At 41.6% G+C, this 12,158-nt stretch overlaps 1 protein-coding gene across 1 annotated transcript; it reads left to right on the plus strand.

Annotated features, from left to right (window-relative positions):
- The first annotated feature begins 247 nt into the window (after positions 1–247).
- psma8 (proteasome 20S subunit alpha 8) lies at positions 248–3,569 on the plus strand. The gene is made up of 7 exons (XM_034234488.1): positions 248–501; positions 1,401–1,527; positions 1,732–1,856; positions 2,057–2,179; positions 2,289–2,408; positions 2,917–2,979; positions 3,074–3,569. The coding sequence occupies exons 1-7, from the start codon at positions 400–402 to the stop codon at positions 3,170–3,172; spliced, it is 759 nt and encodes a 252-aa protein (XP_034090379.1). The 5' UTR covers positions 248–399; the 3' UTR covers positions 3,173–3,569.
- Positions 3,570–12,158: the final 8,589 nt, after the last annotated feature.

Genomic DNA, 12,158 nt, shown 5'->3' on the forward strand with positions numbered 1-12,158 from the left:
CATAAATATGTTTCTGACTATTATAAATGCTAGTGCAGGAAGTTTGAGCCAATCATAGCTTGTAAAACTGTTTATTAGGCTTATGATTTTTGTTCACACAATGCATCCTCGTTCCACATTACCTGACGAACCACACATGTAATAAAACATTGCATTTTGTATTACAACTGTCAGATGAAAACATTGTTCCGCAGAGCAAATCAAATAGTGACTATTATTATCAAATTATATGTACAACTTTCCTTCAGAAAACCCCCACTGTTGGTATCGCCCCAGTTCATAGGTCGTGCGCATGCGCCGTTTTCAACACACGGCGGGCGGCTTCACACATTGCTAACTAGCTGAATCATTTGGTGGAAGTCTCCTTGTTTCTCGTGATTGTATTTGTGTTGCAGTGCAATGGCGGCAAGATACGACAGAGCTATTACTGTCTTCTCTCCAGATGGTCATCTCTTCCAAGTGGAGTATGCACAGGAAGCTGTAAAGAAAGGTTCCACAGCTGTAAGTTCGAAAATGAAACAAGTGCTTAAGCTAACGTTAGCACGTCAGTTAGCCAACAAGCTAAGCTAGCGAGTAGCAAGCTCTCTTGTTAGTCATGTATTTAGTTATCTAATTTTGTTGTTTAACAACATCTCTTTCACTCAGATGTTGTGATTTTTAACAACCGTGTCGGACTGCTCATCTTTAACTTCCTTAATGTAACTAATACAATAATAAATAAGAGTTACTGAAGATGAGAACTAGCCAACATTTTGTCGCTGTGTCACTCTGACAGTAGTTTCAGTTTCATTGTGATAATGATAAACTAAGGGTATTTCACCGTTTACACAAACATTATGTTATGTTTACCTGGTCCGTTAAATAATATTGTGCTACTCCAATTGCGTAACGTTAAACAATACAATGTAAGTCAGTTTTGTGTCTGCTTGCTAATTCCCATATATATGCACTTGGCGGCCTCCTAGTTGCACTAAATTAAACGGAAGGTCTGTTAACTAAGTCTAACTGTAGTCTTTAATACACTGAGTTGCCTATTCATCGTTTAGAGATAACTTGTGCAGTTATTTGTGTAACTGTATAGCTTCTCTAGGAAGTTCTGGTAGAATCAATGTATTGTCTAATACGTCTATTGAATCCTGCTTTATTCACGGTTTACCCTTTAACCCCCAGAAGTGTAGCTTGCAGCTTAATAGTTTGATAGAAATCTCCATAATGGAAAGACGATTTTGTTGAAAAGGCTCGATATAATACTTGGGCCTCAGTGTAATAATTGTGCGGGATGGGAATCTAAACTATTAAATACCCTTTTTTAACTCTAAGTCTGAAAGTGGTCACTGTGGTCAAAGAAGGCATCGTGAAGACTGGTTATTTGTTTGACTGTTTGATTTATTTTTCCACAGGTGGGAATCAGAGGTAAAGACATTGTTGTCCTTGGTGTCGAGAAGAAATCTGTGGCAAAGCTGCAGGAAGAAAGGACTGTCCGTAAGATATGTGCCCTGGACGAGCATGTCTGCATGGCTTTTGCAGGTAACTGAAACAACAAAACCTTGAAAATATTCAAAACTGAATATTCCTTTCTTATTTAACATGGCACAGTGGACAAATGGACTAATATACGTTATAATTTCCACTACGTTATTACAGATGTATATACCAGATATTAGGTTTTTGTCTCTGTTCTATTTTACCTGTATTTTGTACATACAACTAACCTCTTTTAATTTCTTAAAGGTCTGACAGCAGATGCCCGTATCGTGATAAACAGAGCTCGGGTTGAGTGCCAGAGCCACAGGCTAACTGTAGAGGACCCAGTCACAGTGGAATACATCACACGCTACATCGCCACACTGAAACAGGTACCTTACCATCTTCATTTATTGTTTACTATCAGTTTACTAAAAGACAATAGTCAGTGGGCGTGATCATAAAATAGCTACAGTTTCAGTTTGTGTGCTCTAAGAATAGTTCAGAAGACTGAAACCATACGCCATTTGATTGTTATAAAGGTGTGTAAGAATGACCATCACATCTGTCTTTACATCGGTCATATCTGTAGCGCTACACTCAAAGCAATGGGCGCAGGCCATTTGGGATCTCTGCGTTAATTGTTGGCTTTGACGACGATGGAACCCCCAGGCTGTACCAGACGGATCCTTCAGGAACCTACCATGCCTGGAAGGTCAGTGAGCTTGCTCTTCATTTTGATTTGGGTTAGACTTGTACAACAAGTCAAGTACACGGTTTATATGAAATTCATTTTAAATCTGTTTTTTACTTGAAAAAAACAGGCAAATGCCATCGGTCGTAGTGCAAAAACTGTAAGGGAGTTCCTGGAGAAGAATTACACAGATGAAGCCATTGCTGGGGACAATGAAACAATCAAGCTGACTATCAAAGCCTTGCTCGAGGTAAGGTTAAAAATTAGTACTGACCTATATTTGAATTAACTCACTTTATCTTCGCCAGGGTAATCCTATTGTAAAGCATTTTTAGTAATATTTCCATTTAAATATACTGTATGTAGCTAATGACACCTTTCTTTTAAAGGTGTTTTTTAAATGTGAGCATGTTACAAATGATACGATAATTTCCATAGTATTTTTATATACCACTTCAGTAATTTAATACTGCCCTGTCTTTGTCAGAGTATTACCTTCTGCCAGAATCTAATCCTCCATTCCATAAAACCGCCTTTTTTGCGCATTGTTAAATTTGTACATTTTATTTTTCCATGATAACTTAAGTGTTATTCAAATATTTGTTATTTTTAAAGCTAAATGAAACGCTTACCGAGACAGTCACAATAGTTTAGCATTGTCTTTTGTGTTTAACCGTAATATTAACTTGAGTCCAATGCTACAGGAGTTAATGTCTGTGATTTATTTGGATATTTAATTCAACGTATGTTCGTTACAGGTTGTCCAGTCAGGAGGGAAAAATATTGAACTTGCAATTATCAGACGAAACAAGCCACTCAAGGTGAGCCACCCACAAAGGATGGTTGGATTTTGTATTTTTATAAATCTTTTATTTATTTATTTGCTAATAATGGCTTTTTCTTATACATTTGCAGATTTTGGAAGCCAAGGAAATTGAGAGCCTGGTGGCTGAGATTGAGAAGGAAAAAGAGGAAGAGGCAGAGAAGAAGAAGCAGAAAGGCAAATCCACTTGAAGCAATCAACTGAGACCTTCTCTTTATTGCACTTGAATGACAATAGAATATTTGGGTTGCAGATATTAGTAAGTTTTAGAGGGTTTACTTCTCTCACTAATTTCATTGTGCAGAGCTAAATCATAACTTGAGATCTGTTCATGTTGTTCAAATGTTTTGCGTGTCATCTGCAAAGAACATCAATTACCCATCATTTCAGTTATTGAGTTGACTGATGTTTAAAAAGCAAATGCATAGATCTCAAGTTAGGGTTTACTTAAACCACGCTTACAGGATGTTTTATATCATACACCAAACAGCTCCGATGGGATAAATCTCAAATGTTGAAATAAACCAGTTTGTAACATTCAGAAACATGAAAACGAAATGCTCAATAAAAGCTGACTTGTTTGTAAAATGCTTTAAGTGATTTCAAAATCCAATTTCCAACAGTTTGTTATGCCTCATGGCTTTTCTAGATAGTGTATAAGACTGAATAATATGGTCTTAACTATTGGTGCAGTGGCCGGTTTCTTTAAGAGAGAAAAGGGGACTTAAAAAAAAAAAGGCAGAAGAATGGGTCCCACCTCAATATTGATTATCCTACTGCAAAGCAAGTACTGCGATAAAGATAACTACAGTTTAAAACACTACTCGCGGCAGTATACCGTGTGGCTGTAAAGGGCAATGGTTTTCTTTTATCAGCATTCTGTCACACAGACCTGAAAGACGGGGAAAAAAGGTAGCTCAGATTGCTTTATAAAGTGCTCACCTCTCCCTCAGTCATTTAAAACAAATTAGTGATGAGCGAATGAAGTGTCTAATGGTGGCCCAACGAGACCCCCTTTTTGCCTCTCCTTTTTTATTTCACCCTAAATTCGCTTATCAAGCAACCGCTGCTCTGAATTCTCAACGACACAATTATGGCCGGCGGTGTGGTAGGGCTGCTTAATGGGATCCTGGCCTCAGACCCCAGTGGGAACTTTCAGTGACTTTAATCTGGAGCCCTTTGAAAAGTTGTACCGTGCTGTGCTGAAGAGCCCCAGGGGTTCCCTCTGACTCACCAAAGACATAATGGTGAATGGTAAAGTCCTTCATTTAGAGTCATCTCCCCAAGCCAGGATTTCCTGAGTGGGTGCCCTGGATGCCTTGACTAGAGAAATTGCACTTTGTCTGCAATTTGTCTTGTTTGTGAGTCTTGTTTTAGGTTGATGTCAGAGCATCAATTAAGCATCTGATATTACTTGCCATTCCTAATGTCCTCAAATCCCAGGAGGGCAATTAAAATGGAGTTTGTTTGACTTGCAGCCATTTCATCCGTACACTAATTGCCCTACTAATGCATTTCAAGTCAGAGTTTTGCTAAGATTGCTGTCACAGGCACTGGTTTGATGGTGCTCAGGTAGCAGACAAAGAGGTGCTGAATCCACCAGACAAAACAAGCTTAAGGTAAACTTTAATAAAGTTTATTCTAGGTAATCCTCTAGCTACAGAGGTTATCTGATCTATCTTGTCAATAGTGCAAGGGCAGCTTATTTTGTGCTGCTGCTAGGACTCCTAGTCTTTTGAGCTGTTTTCTTTCTTTTCTTTCTTTTTTTTTTTTGTCGGCATTGTTGTTGCCCATAATCAGTGCTACTGTGCCTCGGGACAAAGTCCATCTCTCTCATCGCTGGCTGCTGCTCATCATTAATGCAGAAAATAATGGCTTCACCAGAGGTCATCGGCGGAGGAACGAGGCCTGAGGACATGTACTCTCCAAGCAAGAATGCACAGTGCTGCGGGCTGTCGACTGAGTGCATTGTTTGTATGCGCACACACACACACGGCTTAGAGGCCAATTGCACATACACATAGCAAACACTATTAATGTGAACACACAACAGATTTTCTTTTTTTAAAACTGCCCACATCTCCTTTTCTCTTGATCTGTCATGCAATTGCACTCTAGGCAAAGTGTGTTCTTATGTTGTAGTGTGAACATACACGGGGGGGGGAAACATTCCATGTGTTATATCTGGATTTTAGTGTTTGGATGCATCGAACACCAATAGTCTGACCCTCTTAAAATATCCAATACTCTTCTCTCTAGCTTATTTCCATGTCACAGGCAGGTTTCACTTTGAGGATCTACATTTTTTGTCATTCTAATGTGCCACCCTGTGGCCATATTTCCCAGTATGCCCCTCCTGGGATGTTTAAAATGTGTCAGTGCAGAATGTCCTTAGGTCCAAATAAGGCAACTGCTTCAAGGGTAAAAGCACACAGACATTTGCATCCCTGTGGAACCGAGGTTACATTAGTCTTCTGTTAAAACTGTCTCACTGCTGCTGCTGAATTACTCTTCTCAACTTCTACCAGCAGAGCGCAGTGTTGCATAAAAGCCGTGTTCCTATCATATCGCTTACACTTTCATCTCACTTTTCGTCCTACAGATTGACAGTATGACTCTTGTAGCTAACAGCGAGCACAATCAGTGGGCTGCTGACATGTTTTCGTCTCTGTGCTTTACCACACAGCCACAAAGGCTCTCTGAACAGTTGAATCCATGGAGGCAGAGTAGTTTTGCTTTAAATTGTCATATGAAAAAGCAACATTGCTTGTGTCCTCGAGCGATGGCCAAGCTGTCAAAGTGTGTTGGGTCATAAAAGGCTACGCTCTCAACACTGTCCCTTTTCTGCTTGTCACATGTCGACAGTTACACACATTGTGTATAGCGGATTGGCCCGCCTTCCCTTTTGCCCTTTAGGGCTCTGCAGCAATATAAAGTAAAGTTTGGGTATATTGGTGTGCTGGCTTACATATCCATAAGCGATCAAACTATGTTCTCTTTTAATGTCTTCTTTTAACTTCTAGCTCCAGGGATACATTTTGAATATCATTCTATTATCTCATATCACACATCTTATCTTCTCTGTCCTTAAATCTGTTTTCCTTTCTCTCTCCCTCCCTCATACACATGCACAACACACAGCACATTTTGATTTCCAACAGTTAATTTTTTGTCTATTTCTTATCATTGCACAGAGCAACATATACCGTTGAGTAACAGATACCACCGACAGCTTTGGTAGTATTTTACCTTTGTGTCCCATGAAAGGTGTTGGGATACTAACAGGTTGTGTGCAGAGACTAAAGGCATGGTCTGGAGTTACCCTTCAAGAGTCACCTGTCAGGGGTTTTGTCTCACAGGAGAATACAAGTGCATTCTCCTCTAATTGAAAGTAGACACCACTGGGCCAGAAACAGGCAGAACAGGAGAGACGAGGAAGGAGAAGGCAAAATGAGACGAAGAGGCAAAAAGGAGCAGACAGAGCTAAAATAAACAATTCCCAGGATGCTGCAGGCCAAAAGCACATGGCCCCGGGCCCCATGGCCTCTCAGGGCCGTGGCAGAAGCCAGTCACACACATCACATAGCATTACACAGGATGGGGTTACAGGAAAATGTCAGCAGACGCATAAGGAGGAACCATCAGCCCATAGGATAATTTGATTGCCTGAGGGAGGTGCAATCTTGCATTCCCACGATTCCTCTCTTTCCACCCACACCCTCTTTCATTGTATCTTAGAATTCATTTTTCTTTCTCATTTATTTAATGTTTTCAATTGTGTTGTTTGCTCTGGTAGCCATGTATGTTTACGAATGTACTGTATCATTATAAAAGGAGGTAACTTGCAATTCGCTACAGTAAGATGTCTGTGCCGTGTCCAATTCTATCCTCATGGGAATGTGATGGGCCATTGGTTTGTAGCGTGGTCTCTGATATCTTGATTTACAACCTGATCTTTGTCAGAAAATCTCCTCCCACTCGCCCTCCACTCAGTGTTTGTAGTTACATGTTGTGTCACTGGTCACGGAGCGAATCATGTCCCTCACAGTCTTGCCCCTTTGGAAGATCAAGATGCAATATGGTCATGTAGAAATCATGTAGTATGTTTTCAAATGTGCTGTTTTACATTACCCTTGTTATGCAAATGGTGCTCTACCTTGTCATTTTATGCTATACTTAGAGGACAGTATTGTTGTGTTAGTGCATGGAAATACAGCTGCATATATGCGTGTGCATTAGATAAAGACGGAGAGAAAGATGGAGAGAGCAAAAGAAAAGAGACAGCGAGAGTTCAGCGCAGATATGTGAGTGCGTCTGACAGAGAGGACAGCCCTGAAGGCAGGTCCCAGCCCTTCAGCACCGAAAATGACACATGACTGCTTTGACTTTTGTCATCCCCTGTCTCCCTCCGCCCCCAAACCCAAGCCTCCAACAAACACTGAGGCTAGCATACACACACACACACACACACACACACACACACACACACACACACACACACACACACACACACACACACACTCAAAGACACAGTCACACACTGTATACTGCTTAGATTACATTATCTTTATCCCCAGGACATGAGCCCTCCTTGTTGGATGACATTTGGGCTTGTGCAGCACTAAGGTTACCTTTCTTTGCCCCTGAGTTAAAGATGCCTGTCTGCAGCATGCATTTGAAATGAAGGACAGGAAAAAAATCAGATGAGAAAGATTTCCAAAAGCACTTTGATCAGAGGCATCAACAGTCACGCACAAACTTGTTAAGCAGTATGTAAATTTGGGCTGATACTGAATAAAGTTGCCAGAATGGCATGAATCCATTGTGCTGCGATGATCAAAATAAAAGAGGGCTTCATATGCTCGAGGGCAAGAAAGTCACAGACATGAAGGTTTTTTTCCTTCCTCTTTTTTTCTACAAAGGGGCTGATGGGATGCAGAGAGGAGAGAAGGAGGGGAGGGAAATGAAAGATAGGGGAAAGCCTGGAAGGATCTCAATCTAAATTAGCCGAGTAGAAGGAAGCCAGTGCTGAGTGAGACATATAATTAAAACCAAAGTGATGAAAACATCAGTACTCATTCAGTCACTCGCCAGATGAATTTCTAAAATTGCTACCACCATGATCAGAAGATGTTTCAAAGCTGAAGGTGAATATAGCCTATTGTCAAAGCACACCAACCTCCCATTTACTCTTTCTCTCTCATCCACCTCCTCTCTGTTTCTTTATCCCTCCCTCGTTACCTCTTTTTCTCTCCGTCTGACACCCTGAGATGAATAGATGCTGTCACTGAGACTCTTGTAGCCTGTCAGCTTTTAAACAAACAGTTTGCAAAAGGATCACTTTCACAGGAAACCTCCCAGTCTGAGGTGAAGATATCAGCGTGAGCGTGTCCTCTACACACAATAACCTACCCTATGATTGAAGAAAGAAAACATGACCTCACACAGTCCAACACCTCATGCTACTGAACATTCAAACAAAGTAATACTTTGAATAATTGTACTAAGATTGTTTTAGTAGCATGCTAGCGCTGTCCTGCATCTGTCCTCCATGCTGAAGATGTTATTTCCTCTTGCAGCCTGCGTCTGTAACCAAATGTCTCTCGCAGTTAGAGGCAAAGCATTCTAACCAGTGTTGGGACTAACGCGTTACAAGTAACACCGTTATTTTTGGCAGTAACTAGTACTCTAACGCATTACTTTTTAAATTCAGTAACGCCGTTACCGTTACTACATGGTGCGTTACTCCGTTAGTTTTTTTTATATAGTCAACAGCCAGGCGAACAGAGATGAGAACTGTACTTAAGTACTTGAGTAAATGTACTTAGATACTTCCTGTGTCACATGCGGAGACGGGCTGTGGGCGTGTTTGTGTTGTTTACTAACAAGACTATCATGGCGGCGGCGGAGCTCAAGTCTAGTTTCTCCACCTGGAGATATTCTCACTATTTCACTTTTGTCGAGCACAAAGAAAAGAAAGTTTCTGTTAAATGTAAGTTGTGTCTTGGCGGGTCAAAGATCTTATCTACTGCCCAAAACAGTAATTCAAATCTCTTAAAATAAATGCAAAAACAACATGCTGGGACGAAGCTAGTAGCTAAGACCACAGAGACTCAGCCGACGCCACTCCACCTCCACCTAAGCAACAGCGGCTGGATTTTAACCAAGGGACTGCTAGCCAGGGAAAAGTCGATAAAGCCATTGCACGGTATGTTGTAGAACACATGCAGGCTATTGCTACAGTGGAGTCAGCCGCTTTCAGGGAGCTAGTTAGCATGATAGCATGTCCGGGCGGCACACGGCATATGGGACGGAAAACTTTTTCCAACTACCTGGAGAAATAATATACAAAAATGGAAAGCCAGCTAATATCGATGCAATCCAGATTGCATATAATGCATGTCAAGTTGATCAACAGATTGTATTATTCTCCAATGCAATAACAGTACTGAAATGAAGGCTATAAGGGCATTAATGGGAGCTCTTTTTACAAGTAACTAAAACGTTACGCATTACTTTTGGTAATGGTAACTAGTTACTGGTTTTCAGTAACTAGCACAACACTGATTCTAACTGAGGGCCTGTTCCCTCCCTCCAGTGTAGTGTACCTCCAGTAAATCTGTCCTCCCAACAACAAATGTCCCCTAAAAGGCCCCTCAAAAAACAAGCCTGACTTTTGTGAGTAGAAAAAAAAATCAAACCCCTTAGGTGTGTTCCCTCTCACTCTTCCTCTCTGCACCTGCACTGAGTCTCTCAAGTCCTCCATGTGTTTCTCCACACAATGACGACAGTGCATAGCCTCTGGCGCCTCTCTCCAGCTGAGAGCCACCTCTCTCCAGAGGACAGGAGAGGAAAACTGCCAGCACTAACAACTGATCCTGGCAGATAAAGGAGCAGATAGCGCGAGGAGAGAGAGCCTTGGACAAACCTCGCCTTGCTCTGGTCGTCAGTGATGCTTCCTTTAGCTTAGAGACAATGGCAATAACAACTGAAAAAAGACTGTGGTTAATGAGGAAGTTGACAAACCAGCAATCATTTTCTAGTTTGTATTTACATATTCATTCCAATTTGTCCGCCATGTGCTTTTATTTAACATACAGATGTTTAACTTTGGAAAATCCCACAATATGATTTAATTTCTAACCTAAACTGTATCAGATATACGATAAATAGCATCAGCCAGACCAGAAGCACTTGGCTGCTTGGGCCTTTATTTAATGTGCTGTATTGTTGTAGTGCCAGGCAGGATGACCTAGCACCAGATCACTGTACCACTCACGCTCCTGAGGGGAGCTGACTGGAACAGCAGTTAGGCGAGACGACGGTATAGGTCGCTGGGGCCACAGCTGGGAAGCCCTAGGCCCAAGTGTTGACCTGATGCGATTAAGTGTACATCCAGCTGCATGGATAGGGAATGCATTGGAATAGTGTTACACCTGGAACGTTTTATGTTTGCATTAGTAAAAAACATGAAACGTGTTTGTCTCACAAAGAAAATAGGCTATTTTACTGTTTTATGAGAACTGGTTTGGATGGAGTTGCATACATTCTTCTCTCCTAATTTCTCCTGCTGATCCAGTCCAATGTGTGTGTGGTCTTTAAGAGCCAAGCTCCCGGTATTTGTCCTGAGAAAGACCTTGATAGGAATGGGGTCTGAGTGAGAGTGCTTATTTTATTCTCTCCCATGCTGCTGCAGGCTATGGCTGTATTAATGCAATGGCAGGGATCTTTGAAGTTGTGACTTTATGAGACAAAAGCTAATTTCCTTTCCTTTGTTCATTATCGAGAGAGACTTCCAGCCGGGCGGAAAGCATGCTGTGCTAATTATTCCATTCACGAGTCGTCTCTAAAGTATGTAATGGATTTCACTGGGCTTTTCACAGGTAAGCAGGGTGATGCGGCAAACACTTCTCTGTCAACACGCTGGTTTACAGCGATTATGTGTTTGAAATGTATTTAATCCTTACTGGATAAAGATGAAGACATTCTCATATGTTTAAACACAGCATTTACTGTAAGCAAAATTGAGTAATAACTTCAGGTGTCCAGCTTGATAGTTGGGTTACAAAGTTAACTCAAAATCCTCTGCACATTCCCCCGCCTCCCCAAATATATCCTCTGCAGACTTATAAGACCAAAAGCCACTTTGCAACTCATTAAGACCTGAACTACATTTCACAAATGAGTTTCAGAGTTTGTAGGGCCAAGTTAGGCATCTGACATAATGGGATTTCCATCTTTCCCTGAAACACAACTTGGCAGAGCATGAAGGGAGACATTTCACATTCCATCTTCGCAGCGTTTCCAGGATGCCACCCACAACACCTGAACACTCTCAATCAGAGAGATGTGTGTGACCCGCCGTGGATGTGCGGTGTATCCTGCCACTCAGAGTCACATCAGACAGCAACGGAAAAAAAGGGGTGTAGCGGTGATTCAAGTAAAGCCATATACCTTCTCCACTGCTGCCTCACATCCCTCCTCCTCTCTCCCCTGCTTTGTTTGTGCTCATTTCATTCCGTGTGCAGCCTCCTGGCAGGCAGGTCAAGGTTTACCCTCGCACCACACACCATTTCCCTCACACACCGCCCGGGGGAGGAACACTAGCAGCCCGAGGCAAGGGCAAGCCCAAACAGCTCTCACAACATTGCCGCCATCACCACCTCTAACCATACTGATAGGAGGACAGAAATACTGAGCTCAGAATCACACAGTTGGATCTTTGTCTTTTCTTTTTCATTTTCTTGCACCAATTATACCTTTGTTTTTTCTCTCGCTTTCTTCCTTGCCCTTTATCTTATTGTACATTATTGATTTCTGTCAGTAGTAAGGTATATGTCTATTAACCGGCAGATTTAATAGAGCGACAATAGAAAGCTACTCATTTGTTCCCCCCGTAGTGTAAGTGTTCATTTTGAGAGTCTGATACTAACCCTGGCTAGGAGCTAGTGCTGGATTTTTTGCTGTAAATGGAAAACGCCTGTGGGCTTTTCATTTTCTGGGCCCAGACGTTCCCTTCATGGTGTCGGAGCCCTTGTGTTCACAGAGTTCATGTTTTGCTGCAGGGCTTTTTTTTATTTTGTTTTATCTCATAGCTTAGACTAGCAGGGCTTTAACTCCCAGAGGACTCCTGCGTAGCAACAGCAGAGATCAACAAAGTAAGTTTGTTTATGTTGG

This window comes from Gymnodraco acuticeps, unplaced genomic scaffold, assembly GCF_902827175.1.
Source record: "Gymnodraco acuticeps unplaced genomic scaffold, fGymAcu1.1, whole genome shotgun sequence".
Classification (NCBI taxonomy): Eukaryota; Metazoa; Chordata; class Actinopteri; order Perciformes; family Bathydraconidae; genus Gymnodraco; species Gymnodraco acuticeps.